The 21,953-nt window shown below is 41.5% G+C and overlaps 2 protein-coding genes across 3 annotated transcripts in view; one reads left to right on the top strand and one right to left on the bottom strand.

Moving 5' to 3' along the window:
* EIF2AK4 (eukaryotic translation initiation factor 2 alpha kinase 4) overlaps nucleotides 1–10,755 on the top strand; it is a 97,156-nt gene extending 86,401 nt beyond the window's left edge. The window contains exons 33-39 of one of the 2 annotated variants that reach the window (XM_027553503.1): nucleotides 2,527–2,639; nucleotides 5,555–5,613; nucleotides 6,502–6,599; nucleotides 7,823–7,891; nucleotides 8,574–8,618; nucleotides 9,922–10,040; nucleotides 10,519–10,755. In XM_027553503.1, the coding sequence (XP_027409304.1) occupies nucleotides 2,527–2,639; nucleotides 5,555–5,613; nucleotides 6,502–6,599; nucleotides 7,823–7,891; nucleotides 8,574–8,618; nucleotides 9,922–10,040; nucleotides 10,519–10,576 (561 nt within the window). In that variant the 3' untranslated portion in view covers nucleotides 10,577–10,755. Of the gene's footprint in view, nucleotides 1–2,526; nucleotides 2,640–5,554; nucleotides 5,614–6,501; nucleotides 6,600–7,822; nucleotides 7,892–8,573; nucleotides 8,619–9,921; nucleotides 10,041–10,518 lie in introns of those variants that run through there. The other variant, XM_027553504.1, reaches the window with a different exon arrangement.
* Nucleotides 10,756–10,897: 142 nt separating this feature from the next.
* Nucleotides 10,898–14,324, bottom strand: SRP14 (signal recognition particle 14). The gene is made up of 5 exons (XM_027553505.1): nucleotides 14,208–14,324; nucleotides 13,987–14,059; nucleotides 13,350–13,462; nucleotides 12,079–12,111; nucleotides 10,898–11,594 (listed from the first exon to the last, which is right to left on the bottom strand). The coding sequence occupies exons 1-5, from the start codon at nucleotides 14,229–14,231 to the stop codon at nucleotides 11,505–11,507; spliced, it is 333 nt and encodes a 110-aa protein (XP_027409306.1). The 5' UTR covers nucleotides 14,232–14,324; the 3' UTR covers nucleotides 10,898–11,504.
* Nucleotides 14,325–21,953: the final 7,629 nt, after the last annotated feature.

A 21,953-nucleotide genomic window follows, 5' to 3' on the forward strand; every position in this document is an offset into this window, starting at 1 on the left:
TTTCTGCTGGTTGTTTCCCCAGCCTTGGATAGTTCCCTCTCTCCCATGCACAGATCAGTTCTCTGCCAAAGATGTGAGTGGACTTCTATGCAGAGCTTCAGAAATCTTTCTTTCTCTGGGTGTAACTCTCTCCTCTTCAGTCCTCTGCCCCACAGTTCCTAGGCATCCTGGCCTACCTAAGCTCTAGTCTGTCTCCCCAGCTCAGCAAGACTCCTGGCCTCTGGTTTGGCTCCTTCTCCCTGCACTGCAGTCTCAGACTTCCTCAGCACAGTTATCTGGGGGCACTCAAAGACTCACTTCATTCCCCTCCTCTCAGGATAACAGTCCTCCACTGCTTGTTGTCCAGTCTCTGAAAAACAGTATTTATATATTTTGTCTGGTTTTCTAGTCATTTAAGGCAGGAAGGTAGTTCTTAACAATAGTTAATTCTTCATGGGAATGTTTGTAAGTCTCCACTGCCTGCCTGCTTGATAAGTCACAAAATCATAAATGACCCTAGTCCTACTGATCACACCTCTTCCAGAGCAGTGACTGCTCCTGTAATATTACCAAGACATGACTGACTAGCCTCTGCTGGATAATTACAGCATCATAACCCACTGCTATAATGATCAGCAAATTTTAAAATCTTGAATCAAAATCTGCTTCCCCAAATTTACATTCATTGGTCCTAGTTCTGCCTCTAGAATGGTCAAAATAACAAGTCTAATTCTTCCTCTTTCTCTTAACTACCTTCGCATGAATTTTAGGAGACCACTGCCATGCAGTGGACCACTTTAAGTGTCCTCTTTCCTGGTTTAAACATTCCAGTTACTTAAGCCATTCCTCATAAAGTGATTTTCCAAATCCTTCACCTCCTAGTTAACCTCCTCTAGACACATTTAACTTTGTCAGTGTCTGTCCTTAAATGTGATACTAGAATTCTACAAGTGCTCTAAGCATATTCTGACTAAACAAGAAGGGTCTGTAAACTCCTTCAATCCAGATAACATATTTCTCCTAATACAGCCTATAAGTAAACTAACTTTATCTACCATGTAGTTCTTTTGGTCGTCTTGAATTCATCATCAGCTGAAACCCATTGGCCTTCCCACAGTTGTCACCATATCTGACCAGTCTTCTGCAGTGAGGGCTTGATGATAGGACCTCATATTTGTCTCTGTTAAATGTGATCTTGTTCACTTCAGTACATTGTTCCAGCTCATCCAGCTCTTTTGACTCTTCTGCCTCTGTTAGTGGCAGCATATATATAAATACATGTATATTTATAAATATAAAATAGCAACATCTTTATATTTGAAGGGCAAAACATCACTATGTTCACCCATTCAGCAAGTGCATGTTAAGCATTCACAGTGTGGAAGGGATTGAATTTAGGGCCATGAGGGATCCAGGGACATATAAGCCACAGGTCCTGCTGTCAAGGATCCTATAATCTGGTGGAGAACAGAAGACATTCATGCATGATTATGAGCTAGAAAATGCTCAATGCCATGAGAGTCCTACAAGAAAATTCTTTGAGGATTCCTCAACCTGAGAGATTACTACAGAGGTAGAAGGGAAGTCTTCAGAGTGGAGGTGCAGTTAATGCTGAACCCCAATGGATGGGCAGGATACTAAAAAGGCTTTTTAAGCAAAGGAATAACAACGGTAATGGCAGTTCTTTCAGTAGGTGGTCCCAAAGATGGAGGCAGCCCAGCTGAGAACTATTCCGATATTACCCCAAATAGTCCATTTGGAGTGAAGCAGAATTGTGCAGAGGGGCACTTGAGCAGGAGAATATGGTTCTAGCTGGATCGTAGAGAGCCAAAATGCCCAACCAGGGAATTCAGACTTGATTTAGCAGCTAGTAGGAAGCCGGTGGATGTTTTTGGACAGTAGGGAACATCAGAGTATATAAGAAAAATTAACCTGCAAGGAGATGTAACATGGAAGGGAGTGAGGGATAACTGAAGCTGGGGACGGCTGAGGGCAGCGTATCAGACTACCCCAAGCCAATGCAGGGCACTGGCCATGGGAGTGAAGATGAACAGACGGGCGCCATAAAAGTGGGATGACAGGACTGGGGTTTGGAAAGGAGGGGGAGGAGTTGTAGAAATCTTGGTGACTGACCCAAGGATGTTTAAGGGGGAAAACATGTAAAGAATCAAATGAAATGGGAGCTGGTTTGTCTTGGCCTTTTTTTTTTGTTTTTAATTCTGTCTATAATAAGCTGTTTGAATCTGGACAGGGTTTCTCAGCAGCCACATTTTGACATTTTTGGCCAGATGCTTCTTTGTGGGGCTGTTGTCCTGTCCGTTGTAGGATGTTGAGCTGCATCCCTAGCATCTACCCACCAGATGCCAGCAGCACCCCCCATAACTGTCACAACCACAGATGTCTCTAATTATTGCCAGATGCTCTGTGGGGAGCAAAATCACCCCTGGTTAAGAGCCACCAACCTAAACTGTTGACTGAAGAGTCTTACTATGGTACTCTTCAGCCTGTTGGCTTCAGAAATAATGGGTCTGTTTCATTCTTTTTAAGGTAAAGTCTTTTGAGAAGGACAGGCAAACAGAGAAACGTGTGCCGGAGTCTGATCTCGTGGACCACGTTGTACAGAAACTGAGGACTAAAGTCAGTGATGAGAGGACTACCAGGTAACGTAGTAAACAAAAGACCAGAAAACCAGCTGCAGCTGCCTACATAGAATTTTCATTCATTTACTCTAAGTGTCAGTTTGATCCTTTGGGGAGATAAAGACAGGTCAGGATAACTTTTTTTTTCCCCAAGGTAACTTTTAATGAACCATAGTACAGCTTCTGAATAACTCAATTATATAACTCCGTGTAAAACTAGTCATAACTTACTCTCAGCATTTGTCCTTCATAACACGTCAAAGATTATTTTATCATTTTGAAAAGCCTGAGGAACCACAGTCTAGCTGCCATTTATCTCATTTGGTCTGTTAATCAGTGAACTGCAGTAGTGTTTTGTCACTGGTTTCGAAAGATCTAATATTCTGGAAAATAATAATGTTCTGGGAAAAGTTCTCACTCATCATAGCAATGCAAATTGGTTCAACTGTCTGCATAGGAATTTAACAAAGTTAAAAGCCTTAAATCTAAAAAAAAAAAAAAAAAAATCACCCAGCAATTCCACTTCAGGAATTTACAGTAAAATTATTCCAAAGGGATAGTACCAAGATGTCTATCAACACACATTGTTTATAACAGCAGTTCTCAAATATTTTGGTTTCAGAACCACTTCATACCCTTAAAAATATTTGAGGACCCCCTAAGAACTTCGTTTATGTGGTTTATATCGATCAATATTTCTATGTTGGAAACTAAAATGTAAACATTTTAAAAATACTTATTCTAAAATAACAATAATAAACTCATTACATGCAAACCTAAATAACGGTTTTAATGGAAATAACTATTTTCCAAAACAAAATAAATTAAGAAAGGTAGCATTGTTTTACATATTTGCAGATATTATTGTTTTAATTTTTGTAATCTCTAATGCATAAATAGAAAAAACTACATTGTTTTATTCTTATTATTACTATTAGTCTTACATTGTCTATTTCTGCATTCAGTCTCTTATGATATACACCATGTAGTCTATGGAAAATTCCATTACACATTAATGAAAGGATACAAATAAAAGGATAATTAACATTAGGATTATTGTGAAAATACTTTTGACCTTGCAAATACCCTGTGAGAGGATCTCAGGGACCTCCAGGGTCTCTGGGAACCACACTTTGGGAACCTCACATATATCACAGTAATTCAATGATAGAAGATTGCTCAAATTACAGTAAATACAGTGAAATACTGTGCAGCCTTTAAAAATTATTTTTCTAATAAAGCTGTTTATTATAAGGAAGGATGTCCACAAATAAGATATGATCCCATTTTTGTTGCAACCAAAATATACAGTTCATACACAGAAAAATGTCTGGAATGATGAACCAAATTTTTCATTTTTACAGTTATTTCTGATTAGTGGGATTACAAAGGATCATTTCCCTTGCTTTCTAAATTTTGTAAGTCTTTTATTTATGCTTAGGAAAAAAGTACTCTACTGAGGGACTTCCCTGGTGGTCCAGTGGTTGAGAATCCTCCTTGCAGTGCAGGGGACACTGGTTCAGTCCCTGGTCAGGGAACTAAGAGCCTTCATGCCACAGGGCAACTAAGTCCATGTGCCACAACTACAGAGCCCACGTGCTCTGGAGCCTGCATGCTGCAACTAAGATCTAACACAGCCATAAATAAATAAAAATGTTTTAATACTTTTTTTGACTTACAGCAGTAATTCTTAATCCAGAGTTTTGCCCTTCAGGGGACATTTGGCAGTATTTGCAGACATTTTTGGTTGTGGTCTACTACTGTTATCTAGTAAACACCAGGATGGTGGTGGTTTAGTCACTAAGTCATGTTTGACTTGTGTGACCCCATGGACTGTAGCCAGGCTCCTATATCCATGGGATTTGCCAGGCAAGATATATTGGAGTGAGTTGCCATTTTCTTCTCCAGGCGATCTCTTCCCAACCCAGGGATTGAACCTGGTCTCCTGCATTGCAGGTGGATACTTTACCAACTGAGCCACCAGGGAAGCCCAGTAAACACCAGGGCTGCTATTAAACATCCTATAGTGAAGAGGACTGACTCCCCACCTCCGCCCCAGCAAAGAATTATCTGACCCAAATGTCAGGCTGAGAAATCCTGGCTTATATAAAATAATGTTCTTGCTTGGATGCCTTCCCTGAACCTGGCCCCGCCCCCGCCCTTCTCCACCTGGCTTGAATAAATTCACTGTCAGGCTTTTTCTAAGGGTATATATGTGTGTATTATATATATATAATGTTCTTGAAGCCTCTAGATATTAGGATTAAAAATCCAAATCAAAGGCAGAGCTTTAGAAAACAAAAAATAGTCAACAAATTAATAGCGACTATTAGTAATAGTACAGGCAGACATTATTAAGACACTTAACTGGCCAGATGGGATTTAGTTTTAGCAGGGAAGGGCTTAAAATCTTTCTTCCATGTGAATGATTATTTCCCTGTTTTCCCAAGATAGAGTGCTATTATGTCTCTCAAAGGCTATAAATTAATTCAGTCTTTGAAAGAACATCCATTCACAGCTTCTGAAAGAATCTCATTTACTAAGTGTTCTCTTGTGGGTGATCAGCAAGGTTGCATCCATAATGAAGGTGGGGCATTGCTAATGTTTCCTTGTATTGTGAGGAGAGCAGAAAGAACACCCATTGTATTTCATTGAAATTAGTTTCTTACGTTGAGCCAGTATTCCAAACCCAGCTGAATAAATCAGAATGCTGTCTCTAAGAATGTTAATTTGAAGTGACATCCTTTATGATTTTTATTTGCTCTTAATCAAAAGCATAATTAAGTGAAAATTTTGTTTTCCTCCACTAATAACCAATATTTATTAAATATCAGTATATTTAATAGAAAGCCTCTAAGTGTAGCTCACTATAAATTATGTGTTGCTTTTGTCTTAGTGACTGTTTATTCTAATTGTTTTTGTTTGCTTGTTTTTAGAGAAGCTTCCGATAATCTTACAGTACAAAATCTGAAGGGATCATTTTCTAATGCTTCAGGTATAATTACTAATTGTAACTTAAACATAATAATGCTTGTGTGTGTGTACATGTTTGCTCTAAATACTTAGAACTGTGGCTAACTCACTGCATCAGTAATATCCTCTTAAAGTAACATATGTACAATTAGTTATACCAAAAAGAATTAATCCCTATGAAACTTACATTCTAGAAAATGATAAAAACCACTGGGAGTTTGGTGACCCTTCTGGTCCTGATATGTCTCTTATTTTTACAAGTGGTTTAATCTTTCTTTGATTCAGTTTATTATGTAGATCAAATGTGGATAAATTCTCCCCATATAGAAGATTGAAGAAAAGTATTTTGAAATGCCCTGGAGACACGCTGTACATTTGTTTTCATGAAAGCTAAGAGGAAACAGTGGTGATAGTTACACCTTTAGTTTTACTACATTTGTCAACCCAAGTGAAAAGGAAATGTCCCAGTGAAGTCCACGAGAAGACATTACTTGACTTTTAAGAGAATTAAGTCTTTTGGGTTCATTTCTGTTAGCAGGCTTTCTGCCACCATCAGATTTCAAATACTTAGAGGAATTTAAAGAATTATAGTTTGGGAAATGTTAAGCTTGCCTTTTTTTTCCTTAGGTTCATGAGGGTTGACTCATATTGCCTCCCTATGCCTTTGTCACCTCCCACTGAAGGAGGGAAGGCCGGTGATCCTGACAGAAGTGTCAGAACTACTAGGGGATAATTGGGGTTCTGGGTTTATGGGCCAGTGCAGACAGTTGCAGAGACAAAAAACAAGGCTTAGACATAATCCAGTCCATAGACCCACCCCGAAGTGGATTCTAATCATCTCTGCCAGCTCTGTGGTGTGTAATAGAAAGTGGGACCAGATAAGGCCATAACTGCTAAAACTCTGTTTCAGGTTTGTTTGAAATCCATGGAGCAACGGTTGTTCCCATTGTGAGTGTGGTCGCCCCAGAAAAGCTGTCAGCCAGCACCCGACGGCGGTATGAGACTCAGGTACATGGTCAGTGTCCTCGGCTTTCTAACATGAGCCGCAAAGGAGAAAAAAATAAGAAAGGGAATGACGGAACAGTTTCCTGGAAATGTTTTTCTTCCCAATTCCTGAACTTGGTGACTTCTGAAAATTTCACCAACACAAAGCGTCTCAGGTGCCAAGATTCTGCCCCGTTTGTCCTCCAAAGAGCCCTCAGTATACACTGTGGGCACCCGGAAGCAGCTGTTGTCAGAATTACTGAGTCCAAACAAAAAGTTCCTGATCCCATTTGGTTTTGTTGTACATAACAAAGCAGAAGAGATCCTCCACAAGACGTGTAGCAGGTTTCTCTCTGCATACATGTTTTTGGTATCTGTTATTTGCCTGATTCTGTGCTAAGTGCCAGGTAAAATGGAAAACACGTGACATGGCCACAGTCCTCAAAGACTTTATAACCTTAGAAGCATATATATAGTTGGAGAATAGAAAAAAATCAGTACTAGGATGCTGAATTAAGTATACTGAATGAGTGTTAGAGTATGCTACAGACATGGGGGAGAGAGAAAGATCAGTGTCTGTATGGATGACCAAGAAAGGCTTCGTGGAGGGGATCCCTGAAGGATTTCAGCAGGCAGAGAGGGAAGATGAGGGTGTTCCAAATAGAAGGGACAGAGGGAAGGACAGCGTAGAAAAGCTACTGAGCAGAGTTGGGACACTGGCCTTACTTGGGAGTAGGGTATGAGAGGGTAGCCATTACTTAGGAACATAATTAGACTAAGACACAAAAGATCAAGTTACCTCATTTTGTTAGCTTTCCTGGCTGTTTCTCAGTGTTGGGTGGAAACTCACTTTTCATATCTACCATATTTCAGTTCCATGTTCTCAATGCTGTCACTGTCCCCTTCTTAAATTTAGCTTAATACTAAAATCTCCCTGCTTCCGCATGTGCTGTTTTACAGTACTGAGCTTTTATTACATGTCAGTTCAAAAGTATACAGAAATAAGTGGATTAGCAAACAAATGATCAAGGTAGGCTATAAAATCTCATTTTCCCTGAGGTCATAATACACTAGATACTCATCTTACTGAGGTGGATGAAGAGCAAGTCCTTATATAATATTTGGGATCCCTTTTAAAGGCTTTGGTTTGTCCTCTGTGATTGTTTCCTAGAATAAGAACTGAAATGGCAAGAAAGATGGCTTGATTGGACAGGTTCTGAATTCTAACACACTTTCCTTCTTGTTAGGTACAAACCCGACTTCAGACCTCCCTTGCCAACTTACATCAGAAAAGCAGTGAAATTGAAATTTTGGCTGTAAGTCACTTTCTTTAACTTTCTGAGGATGGCTTTTGTCCACACTGTCAAATTTTTGCTCATTGTCAACAGAATTGGGATACAGGCCTGTTTCTCCTAGTTTCTTCCTCTGAAAGATTGGGAGGAGGGGGACTGAAAATGAAAATCATTTTTCTACATGTTTCAGGCTTCCCGGATAGTTCAGTTGGTAAAGACTTTGCCTGCAATGAAGACCCTGGTTTGATTCCTGGGTCTGGAAGATGCACTGGAGAAGGGATAGGCTACACACTCCAGTATTCTTGGGGTTCCCTCGTGGCTCAGCTGATAAAGAATCCGCCCGCAATGTAGGAGACCTGGGTTTGATCCTTGGGTTGGGAAGATCCCCTGGAGAAGGGGATGGCTACCCACTCCAATATCCTGGTCTGGAGAATTCCATGGACTGTACAGTCCCATGGGGTCGCAGAGTCGGACACGACTGAGCGACTTTCACTCTTTCACTTTGCAGGCCTTTGCAGGTAGTGCTGCCAAAGCTTTGCAGTGTGATGTGTTAGTTCCAAGTGCTGAGATCACATCACTGCCAAATTCAATAAGCAGCATAGAAGCATCCCATTCATGCTGCTCCATCCAAAGTGACTCCACAGTCACAAGTCAGTATGTGCTGCTTAGGATCCCTCACATGATGTACATTTTTGTGTATCAACAGGTGGATCTACCCAAAGAAACAATCTTACAGTTCCTGTCATTAGAGGTAAGCAAGATGAACTCTTCTGCACTAGTCTTTAAAATCCCAAAGTTTGCTGTTGATTTGCCAAAAGAAAGTTGAAAGTGGCATTATTTTCTTTATGATATGAGGTATTTTTCTAGCAGTCCCAGGAATTTAGGAGCATTGTTTCTTTTATGTGATATGTATTACTAAATCATACTTTGAGGGAATCACACTTTTTTTTTTTTTTTTTTACATTTCAGAGATGTTTTTAACAAACACGTAGGGTTTTTACTGTGTGTCGAGCTCTAGCAGGCCTTGTTCTAAGCACTTTAGGAATATTAACTCGTTTAATCATAACAACCCCAAGGGATACATACCGTTACCTTTTTACAGATCCTTATTTTACATTTTATGGAGAATAGAAGCAGAGAGGTTAAACATCTTACTCAAAGTCACCCAACTAGGGAGTTGCAGAGCCAGGATTTGAACCTAGGCAGAGCAGTGGAATCTACATTCTCGCCCACTATACTATGCTGCTTCAAACAAACCTTCATTCCAAATAGGGAAGCTCATTTGCAGAACTAAAACTATATGGAAGATCTTTCTGTAAAAATTGAATGTAGGTCCTTTTTTATATGCTTTTTTTCAAAATAGGTACATACCTTTATTATCAAATAGCCTAACTGAACTTTTTTAAAAATTTAATATATACCTTTGCTATAAGAATATTTAACTGTAAGAATAACTACATGTGATTTTTGCAGCATATCTAACCAAAGAATACTGTTGTCTATCCAGAGTATTTAGTCAGATTAAGTTAGATGAAAAATGAACTTTGCCCCAGAACTGACATTTCATGCTATATTTTAAGGTTATTCTCCATTTATATAAAATATTGATTATATTCCTTGTGCTGTACAATATATCCTGTAGCTTCTAAGCTAACTTCCCCCTTCCCTGTCCTCCATCCCCACTGGTATTCTCCTGTCTGGTAAATAAGCATATAGCACAATACTGGTGATTTACTGCTTCATGCGCCACTCAAACGGGTGCACATCATCTCACCTAAAGTCAACAGTTGGCAGAAATAACTGGGGTAGTCACGTTAACACACTGGGGCTGCAGCATTCTTAGGCAGGATCTAGTAAGCTGGTTTTATAAAGAAATTCAGTTCTTCAGAGGAAGAACCCTCACAGTCTCCCCACTAGTTCTTTCCCCCTGTAACTGATCTCTTCAGTGTTACTTAGAGAGGGGATGGCATTGACACCTCATTAGTGACCCAGGAAAAGCCAATTAATAAACCCTAGTACCTGTTGTGTTAAGTCTTATCTATATTTTTTCCTAGTGGGATGCTGATGAACAGGCATTTAACACAACTGTGAAGCAGCTGCTGTCACGCCTGCCAAAGCAAAGATACCTCAAATTAGTCTGTGATGAGATTTATAACATCAAAGTAGAAAAAAAGTAAGTTATCACTAAGGCATTGCAGGTTTCAGTATAGGTTAAAAGTCAAGCTGGGGGGGATCGGGGGCGGGCATTGTTTGTTTTTAGGAGTTTTTCCCCCAAGAAGGGGTTTTAGAGTGACAAATATGTTATTGTCTTGTTGAGGTTAGATGACTAATAAATTGCTATGTTAGAACTGCAGTTAGTGACCAGTAAATACATGTCAGGACTGTGAATCACAGTCATGCTGTTATCAATAACACGGTGATCTCAGTAGCAGCTATCCCAGTTATCATTTTAATCACCCAGGTAACTCCTATGTTTTATGTCCCCTTGTCAGAATGCCAGTTGTTCATCAAACACTAAAATGTTTTTAGTGACTAGCCTTCCATCTTGTTTTTGATTACACAGAACTCCTACAGTTAAGTGTTCTAAAAATAAAGTATCAGCCGCGTTCTTTACCCATTATACTGATCCTGTCTTCTCCCTCCTCTTGCAGGGTGTCTGTGCTCTTCCTGTACAGCTACAGAGATGACTACTACAGAATCTTATTTTAATCCTAAAGAGCTATCATTGCATTGTTCAAACAGACAGGAGCTTATACTACAAAACATTGTATATTCATTGTAATTTTAAATTAGCTTTACATTCTAAGCTGTCCTACAAAGCTGAGCTTTGTAGGTTTTTCATGTGTAATATATTATAAATTTATCTTTTGAATAAATGTTTTCATATATCTGTTGCTTTTTAATTGCAAATCTATTAACACTACAGGGTTTATGGAGCTAGAACACAAGAAAACAGCTTTGTTCTTCTCTTAGCCCTGTATACTAAGCACATGAAAATGTCCCAAGTAAAGGGCATAAAGAAATCAAATATCATCATTAACTTGGAATCTTTATTCTTGATGATTCTCTAATAAGCTTATCCTTAGTCTGGTTAAGCAAACTCTTATTTGGTTATGAAACTCATTCAGATTTGCTAAAGGAACTAAGATGATAAAATTATACAGCCAGCTGGGAAACCCATGAAATAATACAACTTTTAATAAAATTGTCAGGTTTCAGTTCCAGTAAACCAAAAGACAGGGCCTCAAGCCTATTCATAATCACATCATTCCAGAACGAGAAGCTGTGGCCAGAAACTTTTTATGGGGTAGGAAAAAGAATAAAAGTTGGTCAGTGCTGATAAATACAGGTTAAATAATACACTGCTCTTTACAGATGGCTACAGAGTCTGTAAACTATTATCCAGGAATATACAACCGTCCAACACAAACCACTTAGCCAGATCTAAGATAAACTGGCTCCTTGGAACTACCCTGTAAACACTGCAGCCCTTCTTCCATCCAAAAATGACCCTAAACTCACATGAAAACAGTCATTATAAGGGAATCAGAAACTCAGCTTTGTGGCCAAAAATAAAAACCAAAGGAAAAACAGCAATTCAGTGGTTAGTTGGTGAAAGCGGGAAAGCTGGTGCCCTTCACTGCGCTGCTTTGCTCTTCTTACTCTTGCTCTTTTTGTCCCTCTTCTTCAGCCCATCCATGTTAGCTCGCAATAGGTTTGAATAAGCCTAAAAGACACAGAGCGTGACCTTAGTGCGAAGAGTTGCAAATTGGTGGAACATCTGCCCTATTTCCGTAATGGATTTAGGGTTGTCAAAATCAGAAAGCCTAACTGATAAAGTATAGAATACTATGGGACACCTGTGTCCTAAGGAATCTGGTGTAAGGCAAACAACTTCTACAACACCCACTAGTGAGTTGCACGTTTTTTACTTTTTTTTTAAGCAAAAATGGAAGACTGCAGGTAACTTACATAACTGTACTGTAAGTACAGCATATATGAAGCCTAAGACAACAAAATTTAGCTAAAAAGACAATGTCAGTGTTGAAGTAAAATTCGTAGCTTGGCAGCTTTTACTTGTAAACTATTGGTAAAACACAGCATCACAGGACAGCAGTGAACTTAAATCACAATCTTAACCCAACCCAGTGTTAAACATTAGGCTGACTCTTGCCTCAAGAAATGGGACACAAAGAACACCAGAAACTCACCATCTGAAACTTATTCACTTCTTTGGAGCTCACCTGGAAAATAAGGGGGAAAAGATCACCCCTGTTACCACAAAAAAAATCATCTGCCTCACCCAGTAAAACTCAAAAGCCTCACGAAGACATCCTAATCTTTAAAAATATTTCCTCCCTACTGCATGAATGAGAAACCTATTTTTCTACTAAAAGCTATTTTTCTACTCCACTTTCCTCTGCCTGAGGAACAAGTAAAGTAGCTCTGCACTTTGAGAATTGTACCAAGATGGGAAACATGGGCTGCTTAAGAAGCTATGCTTCTCGCCTCTGTTGAAATCTCTTAAAACACATTGTACTGACTTTTTCTAAGGAGTCTAAGAGATGTCAAAGAACTTAATCTTTTGTGCAAGATACATTTAAATTACACCCTCCCCATCTTATTTTAAACCTACCTTCCATTAATTCAGGCCCATGTAAGCAAACTGCAAGCTACCACAAGAGAAATTTTATGTCTACAGATTCCTTAGTTTTCCATACTTCATGACACCCAACTTTATTTTTTTTAAGCCACATAAATGCTTTACTGTAAAAATCTCAAGATAACTGGTAATAGAAGATTAATCAACTAATTATCGCCCACATTTTCGTGAATATCCTATACTGATAGGGTAGGATAGAGGGCACCCTGGTTCTGCCCCAGTAGAATAAATAAGTATTCATTTGATCCAAGGAGCCTTCTTGCTTTGCCATATTCAACTTCCACTTTGAAAGGGAAAGCTAGAACTATTACTCAATGAGCCATATGCTCAGTAGTGTCTGACTCTTTGCAAACCCCATGGACTGTAGCATGCCAGGCGACATACTCAAATTCAAAGCCTGATATAATACATGCTTGCTACCTGAACCACAACGATAAAGGAATAATCAGCTTAAAAGTAAAAAGCATCTGGTACCGAGAAACTGTTCACTGAAGCCCAAGCACAGTAAGGGAATAAGGAATCAAATATGCCAGCTGCTCCTTATAGTACTACTCTGAGTAAGGACCGATAAGCTAATATTTTTTTCTAACAAGTGTTTGACTTCTACCGCCTTCATTTTAATTTTGCTCTTGGGCTTTCTACTACCAAGGTAATAAAAGAAGATCTTGATTTCAAAACAGCTGGGGAACTACACACTAGGCTTTATTTAGTAACTTACAAAGAAAAAAAACCCCACAAAACCTGGTACAGATATAACCCATCCTCAGTTAAGTTCAAGTCTTTAAACTCCAAAACAGGAGTATTAGGAATCCAACTTACCACAGTGCTGATCTTCTTTTTCCCATCAGTAGCTCTTAACAGACATTTGTTGTCTGAGGGCTCAAAGCCCTCCACAGAACCCTTCCTTGGAATGGGTTTAGTTCGGCCATCATCTGCATGAAAAATATATCCTGGTGAACACAGTCACAGACTTAACAGGTTGACAAAAAGTTAATAAATCGGGAAGGGATACAAAGAGGATACCTGATCCACCTCCACTGATCTAGTTCTGTTAGCCACATTATCTGCTATCATAGATGGCTTGGCCACATCTTGGGAACCTACCTCCTACTCCCAAGATGGTAACATTGTAATATCAAAGCACATTAAATCTCAGTAATCATGGCGCGGCTTGGAATCCTTGACAACAAGGACAGCCCTGACATGACTGGGGCCCACTAGAACCGGAACTGACTTAGGTGGCTAAGTGCTGGGGGCCGCACCAGCCCCAATCCCTAATACTCTGGCCCCTCAGCTCTGAATGGGCCCAGTATAAAGTGGAGGAAGGTAGGGGAAGCAGAGGATGCGCAGCAGTAAGATTTTGCCTGAGGCTCCCAGTCTCTGGGCACCCGGGCCGGGGTCTCGCTCGGCCTCCCAGCCCCCTTCCGAAGGCCTTGCCGCGTCCACAGCTGCTTACACTTCTTCAGGGTGATGAACACGCTGCCCGACAACCGGCACTTCTGGAAGAGCCTAGTCAGCTCCGTCAGGAACTGGAACACAACAAGCCCGGCCCCGTTAGGCAACCACAAACCCCCTTCCCGCCTCGTCAAGTCCCTGTCCCTCCCGAAGAACGAGACAGAGGTCCCGAGCTAAGCCCCAAACAGCATCGGTCCCTCAGCCGGCCAGCTCTGGCTATACCTGTTCACTCTCCAGCAGCACCATCCTGGCGCTGCTGGCTCCGCTCCGTCAGCACAAGCCCCAAGCCGCTGGAGCCGGAAGTTTCTCCCAGCCTGGGCGGGACTTCCGCTGTTAGGTTTCTTGTCTCTTTCACCCAATCCCTGCTTCTACCGTTTCTCCGCCCCACCCACCTCTCGCCCGCGCTCAGGGACGCCCCCTTCTGTTCCGGGAGAGCGACGACCCAGAGGGCGTTTGGAGTGTGCCAGATTTCACAGACAAGCAATACCCTCATCCAAGCAGCGGATGGGAGTAACAGCGCGGAAGGATTTGATGGAAACCTATAGTTGTGGCTTAGCTGGTAGAGAATCCGCCTGCATTGCGTGAGACCTGGATTCGATCCCTGGGTTGGGAAGATCCCATGGCGAAGGGAAAGCTACCCACTCCAGTATTCTAGCCTGGAGAATTCCATGGGCAAGTCCATGGGGTCGCAAAGGGTCGGACACCACAGAGCGACTTTCACTTTATAGCTGTGTACATTCAGCTGTGTGTTAGGCAAGTTACCTAACAGTTCGGTGCTTCAGTTTCCTCAACCTATAATAATAGCACCCACTTCACAGTGTGGCTTTGAAGAGTAAATGAGCTAATATTAAACACAACAGTGCGCGGCTCATAGAGCCTGCTCAATAAATGTTAGCTCTTGTCGTTTTTATCATTGCCATTGTATTACGTTCCCAAGGGGGTCCTCTGAACTTTTCCTCTTCTTTGACCAGGCTCGGTGGCCCCAGCTCTAGCAGGAAGGCCCGGAGCCAGGTCTTAGTTTCGCCTCAGTTCAGTCAGGAGACCTGGGGTCTATGTCCAGCCCTGCTGTTGCCAACTTGAACCTTCAGTTCAGTTCAGTCGCTCAGTCGTGTCCGACTCTTTGCGACCCTATGAATTGCAGCACGCCAGGCCTCCCTGTCCATCACCAACTCCTGGAGTTCACTCAGACTCAGGTCCATCGAGTCAGTGATGCCATCCAGTCATCTCATCCTCTGTCGTCCCCTTCTCCTCCTGCCCCCAATCCCTCCCAGCATCAGAGTCTTTTCCAATGAGTCAACTCTTTGCATTAGGTGGCGAAAGTATTGAAGTTTCAGCTTTAGCATCATTCCTTCCAAAGAAATCCCAGAGCTGATCTCCCTCAGAATGGACTGGTTGGATCTCCTTGCAGTCCAAGGCACTCTCAACAGTCTTCTCCAATACCACAGTTCAAAAGCATCAGTTCTTCGGCGCTCAGCCTTCTTCACAGTCCAACTCTCACATCCATACATGACCACAGGAAAAACCATAGCCTTGACTAGACGGAGCTTTGTTGGCAAAGTAATGTCTCTGCTTTTGAATATGCTATCTAGGTTGGACATCTTTCCTTCCAAGGAGTAAGCGTCTTTTAATTTCATGGCTGCAGTCACCATCTGCAGTGATTTTGGAGCCCCCAAAAATAGTCTGACACTGTTTCCACTGTTTCCTCATCTATTTCCCATGAAGTGATGGGACCAGATGCCATGATCTTAGTTTCCTGAATGTTGAGCTTTAAGCCAACTTTTTCACTCTCCACTTTCACTTTCATCAAGAGGCTTTTGAGTTCCTCTTCACTTTCTGCCATAAGGGTGGTGTCATCTGCATATGAGATAATTGATATTTCTCCCAGCAATCTTGATTCCAGCTTGTGTTTCTTCCAGTCCACCGTTTCTCATGATGTACTCTGCATAGAAGTTAAGTAAGCAGGGTGACAATATACAGTCTTAACGTACTCCTTTTCCTATTTGGAACCAGTCTGTTGGTCCATGTCCAGTTCTAACTGTTGCTTCCTGACCTGGATATAGATTTCTGAAGAGGCAGGTCAGGTGGTCTGGTATTCCCATCTCTTTCAGAATTTCCCACAGTTTATTGTGATCCACACAGTCAAAGGCTTTGGCATAGTCAAGAAAGCAGAAATAGATGCTTTTCTGGAACTCTCTTGCTTACTTGAACCTTAAGCCCTTGATAAAGTCAAGTATGAAATCATGCAGTGGGTTTTCACTGAGGGTATCTTAGCCTGTACCAAGCACTGTGGTTGGAGTTGGAGCTACTGCAGGATAAAAGACAAATTCCTGGTTTCCTGAAACTTGGGTTAAAGGAGAAGGAAGGAAATAAACAATAAAAAAGAAGTATAGCTTCAGATAATGACGCCTATGAAGACAACTAAACAGGATGATTCAATACTGATGAAGGTTGGAGTCAGGGAAATCTCTCTGAGGAGAATTTTGAGCTTAAAACTAAAGGGACCAGCCATTCAAAAAATCTACAAAGACCCCAAAGGGGAAACAAGTTGCCATGTGTTCATAAGGCTTGGAGTGTGGGGGTGGAGTGGATGTGGAAGGAGGGGTGAAGGAATATGGAGAACTGGGAGAGGTAGCCACTGACCAACTCATATAGGGCCTGTGGTTACGACAAATTTGGATTTTGTTCCAAATACAAAGAAAAGTTTCTTGTTAAGGTAGTTTTAAACAGAACAGTGATAGTCTGTTTTACATTTTTTAAAGATCTTTCGTCTGTGGTGTAGAGAAGCTACTGTGGAGACAAAGCAGGAAATAGGAAGACCAATTAGACAGTTGCATTAGCTTCCTATTGCTGCATAACAAATCTGCGCAAACTTAGTGTTTTACAGGTCTGGAGGTCAGAAGTTTAAAATCAATGTGTCTGCAGGACTACCATTCCATCTGGAAGCTTCAGGGGGAAAATCTCTTTCCTTGCCCTTCTAGAAGCCACTTGCATTCCTTGGCGCATGGCATCCCTTCATCATTTCATTATAACCCCTTATTTCCATTGTCACATCTCCTACTACTGACTTTGATCCTTTGCCTCCCTTTTATAAAGACCCTGTGGTTATATTAGGCCGTCCCAGATAACCCAGGATAATCTCCCCATGTCAAGAGATCTTTAATTTAATCACAAAGTCCTTTAAACATGTAGGATAACATATTCACAAGTTCCAGGTATTGGGACATAAATAACTTGGGGGAGCGATGGGCGTGACCCCAGAGGTTATTACAAAACTCTAGGTGCTTGCAACATTTGCAATCAGATTAGTGTATACTTCAAAAGTAGAATCAATAGGACTCATACACAATTGGCTGTGAACATTAAGAAGAAAAGAAGAATCAAGGATGACATAGGCTTTTGATTTGAGCAACTGGGTGATGGTGATGCCATTTACTAAGACAGGAAAAACTTGAGAGGTAAAAAGTTTTGTGAGCAGAAGAAAGGGGTTATTTTGGTCTCGTAATATCTGAGATTCCTATTACATATCCAAGTGGAACTATTAAGTAAGCAGCTACATACACAAGTTTCAAGTTCAGTGAAAAGGTAAAAGTTATAACTGAAAACTGGGAAGGCATCTTCATAGGCCCATGGTATTAGAACAGTTTGGTGAAAACCCCTCCTATAAAGCTGCCAGCACAAGACCAGTCTGCAATGACCACCACTATAAATAGCCTCTAAAGATCCCTGGGCCTTGCTGTCACTAGCTCAGAAATCAGAGTCCTGATTATAAGCACCAGATTGGCCAATTATAGATTATATGCTTGAGCCCAGGCTTCCCTGCTGGCTCAGTGGTAAAGAACCCACCTGCCAATGCAGGGGACTTGGGTTCAACCCCTGTGTCTGGAAGATCCCCAAGAGAAGGAGATGGCAACTTACTCAAAGTATTTTTGCCTGGGAAATCCCATGGACACAAGAGCTTGGCACCCTACAGTCCTTGGGGTCACAAAAGAGCTGGACATGACCTAGCAACTAAACAACAACCATGCTTGAGCCCTAGTTCTGGGGTGGATGAGGGAGTGACTCTCTGACCCTTTTATCTTCCTTGTCTTTCACCAAGACCCACACAATGGAGGATTACAAATAGGTTCAGATCCTGCAGAACTGAAAGCCAGCATATATCTGCTACACAAGGTCTTCACGGTGCTGGACATTTGGAAGAAACTGTGAAATCATCAGAGACTGAACGTATTTAAGATGTGTTGTAGACTGCCAGGGAATGTGAGGGCTGACTTGATATTTATGGTCATGAATTTAAGTGAAACTAGTTACAGACTTGTGTGATCCAAAGGTTGGCCTAAGTGCTGACCCTTGTGCTCTGACCCTCTATTATTTATTGAACACTGAGAAATGTTTTTAGAGGTACGGGCTTCGTGTTGGTGACACCAGGGTGAAGGAAAGAGCCTAGAGGCCATGATTCATCCGGGGTCTTGTCGGGATTAGCCATCAAGGTGGAACATCTCACTGCTTCCCAACTCTTTGTGACCCCATGGACCACAGCATGCCAGGCCTCCCTGTCCATCACCAACTCCCAGAGTTTACTCAAACTCATGTCCATTGACCCTTCAGCTTGCTCTAAAATAGTAAACATGGATACTTACATTTAAATTAATATCAGGCATTGGCAGTCCAATGGTTAGGACTGAGTGCTTTCACTGCTGTGGGCCCAGGTTCAATCCCTGGTCAGGAATCTAAGATCCCACAAGCTCATGTGGTTCAGCCAAAAAAAAATATCTTAATGAAAGAAAAAATTCAGTTCTTTAGTTTCACTAGCCACATTTCAAGGACTCAATATCCCCATGTAGCTTGGATAGTGCAGGTATACATTAGCATTTCCATTAGCACAGATTCTATCAGACAGCACTGCTGTGGATAACACTGAGGCTGGCATGCAATGAATGCTCAGTGAAGAGTAATAAGCAGTGCTATGATTTATAGCCCAGCCACCTTCCTATCCAGGCTTCCTAGGTGGCACAGTGGTAAAGGATCTGCCTGCCAATGCAGGAGATACAGGAGACTAGGGTTCAATCCCTGGGTTGGGAATATTCCCTGGAGGAGGAAATGGCAACCCACTCCAGGATTGTTGCCTGGAAAATTCCATGGACAGGGAAGTTGGCAGGCTGTAGTCCATGGGGTCACAAAGAGTCAGACATGACTGAGCACACACACACAGGCACCTTCCATCATTTGGATACCACCATCTTGATTTCTGCCATTATCCAATTACCACCTGCATTATTAGTTAACACTTTTAAGTTGACTCGTTCTATGCATATTATTTAATATCACTATCATAAAACTACCATGCGGTCCAACAGTCCCTCTACTGGGCAAATACTCTGAGAGAACCATAATGTATGACTCAGGAATATACACATACCACAGTGTACACTGCAGCACTATTTACAATAGCTAGGACACTATTTACAACAGCTAGATGTCCATCAACAAATGAATGGGTTAAAAAATCAGTGGTACATACATATGATGGAATACTACTCAGTCATTAAAAGGGATGCATTTGAGTCCATTCTAAAGAGGTGGATGAACCTAGAGCCTATTATACAGAGTGAAGTAAGTCAGAAAGAGAAAAACAAAATTGAATATTAATGAATATATATGGAATCTAGAAACATGATACTGATGAACCTATTTTCAGGGGAGCAATGGAGACGCAGACATAGAGAACAGACTTGTGGACACAGTCGGGGAAGGAGAGGGTGGGGTGAATTGAGAGAGCAGCGTGGAAACATATATATTACCATATGTAAACTAAATAGCCAGTGGGAATCTGATGTATGACTCAGGAAGCTCAACTCGGTGCTGTGTTGAGGGGTGGGATGGGGTGGGAGGTGGGAGGGGGGTACAAGAGGGAGGGGACATATGTATACCTATGGCTGATCCATGTTGATGCATGGCAGAAACCAACACAATATTGTAAAGCAATTGTCCTCCAATTAAAAATAAATAAAAAAGAAAAGCAAAAAAAAAATCATTATCGTAAACGGAAAACCCGTATTTTTGCCATAAATAAAAGATGATAAAAACAAGTACTATGAAACAAGATAATGTGGCTAAATTTTAAAACTTTAGATTTAAAAAGTAAAAATAACGGATAAAAACAAGAAGGAAATGAATCAATTTATAAAAACAAACACCTGAAAATAAATTCTGCAATGAGAAAAAATGGAATCGTTTACGATCCAGTTAGGAGTAAAGATTGCTCAGTGAACAAAAATACTGAAAGTCTCTGTCAATAAGACATGGTTAAATTCTAATGTTGTCAAGCACCTGAAATCCTACCTTACAATCAGGTCTATGGCTTTTGGCTTTTGGAGCATATGTGGCAGGAAGCTGGGTCACTGTCTCCCAGCTGTACAACCCAGACAGCTTCTGGCCCCTTCTCCCTCACCCAAGGAGACCTGGGGAATGAAAACTTGTTCCCAAATCCCCTCCCACATCCTGGTCTTCAAAAAAGGCCTGCACAGCACCAAGGGCAACATAGATCAGCCTGGAACTCCACCATCTACTTGAGGTCAAGTGCAAGGCCACTACCAGAAAACCTGGGAAGAAAGACCCAGTGCTCCTCAGCCGTAGGACCTGGAAGAGTGTCCTGCTTATACCACCTAAGGTCATCTCTCACGAATGCTAGGGTCACACGTGTCCACCATTTATTTTATTAGCTTTTAATCAGAGCTAGGGTTTGAATTAGGATCAAGGGTCTTATTTAGGCAAGGGTTGATTAATTTACAACTGCAGCCACTCTAATGCAATCAAGGTACCTGGAACATAGAGTGACAGTTATAAACACAGATGCTGCATCCTAGCTGTCTGGTTTTGAACCCCAGGTCTTCCTCTCCTTGTCTACATGACCAGAGACAAATTACATTTTATCCCTATCAAAAGACAATTTAAAAAATTAAAAGGTAAAATCATGACTCTCATACACATATTTAAGAGCTATTTACCTTAGCATTATAATGAGGAAACCAGGTAGGTGTCACAATCCATTCAAAGGAGACTCCAAGGGAACAAACACACATATAGAACAGGAATATTGAAATCAATGTACACGGAAGCAAATTGACTTTTCCACAAGAGGAGAGTATCGTCCCTCAAACAAACAGAATTTGAGTAACCAAGGATAGGAATCATTGCGTTGCCATCATTTCTCTGCCATTTAGAATAGCAAACAAGCTCAGAAGCAATGAAAGGCTCTAATCAGCCCAGAGGATGAGCTCTAAACACTGCAAAGTTTTCCAGTGGACACCCACTAATCTTTTTTGCTTATTCCAAATGTACTTAAATCCTCTATGCCTCAGTTTCCTCACTGGTAAAATGGAAATGAAGTTCAAGGTTCAAGTGCCGTGGGAGGGAGGAAATGAGCTAAGGTGGGCACTCTCACATCCTACTCACCTGGATGGGAGTTGGCTGTTCCTGTTTGTCGAGGTAGGTTCATTCTACAGAAACAGATCATGACAGCAAGCATAAATCAGCATCCATCTTGACAGATACTGTGCCAGTTTGACTATTTCCAGTTTATGAGGGAGACCACACCTCGGGTTTTGACCTGCCTCACTCTAACCCCAATGTGCTGACGTTAAGATCAGTTTAAGAGAAGAAAGGAGGGAAGGTAGCAGCAAAACACAACAGGAAGTGATTTTGGGTAGGCTTGGGTTCAGGGTGATGTGAGTGAGGTCCTAAGTGAGGTGATGGGAGCCCTCCTGAGTCTGTGAGAGGTGGTCAGGTCTGGTGGTAGCATCTGACAGAAGGCGTGGGGGCATCTGAGAGAGAGGTGACCAGAGGGAGATGGCCAAACAACCCCCAGAAGTGTTCTAGAAGTCTGGGTCCCCAGAGTGAGAGGAGACCCTCCTGATCACCATGCCCTGGGCTGAATCCAACCACACACCTGGAGCTGCCATTTCCTTTATT

This window comes from Bos indicus x Bos taurus, chromosome 10, assembly GCF_003369695.1.
Source record: "Bos indicus x Bos taurus breed Angus x Brahman F1 hybrid chromosome 10, Bos_hybrid_MaternalHap_v2.0, whole genome shotgun sequence".
Lineage (NCBI taxonomy): Eukaryota > Metazoa > Chordata > Mammalia > Artiodactyla > Bovidae > Bos > Bos indicus x Bos taurus.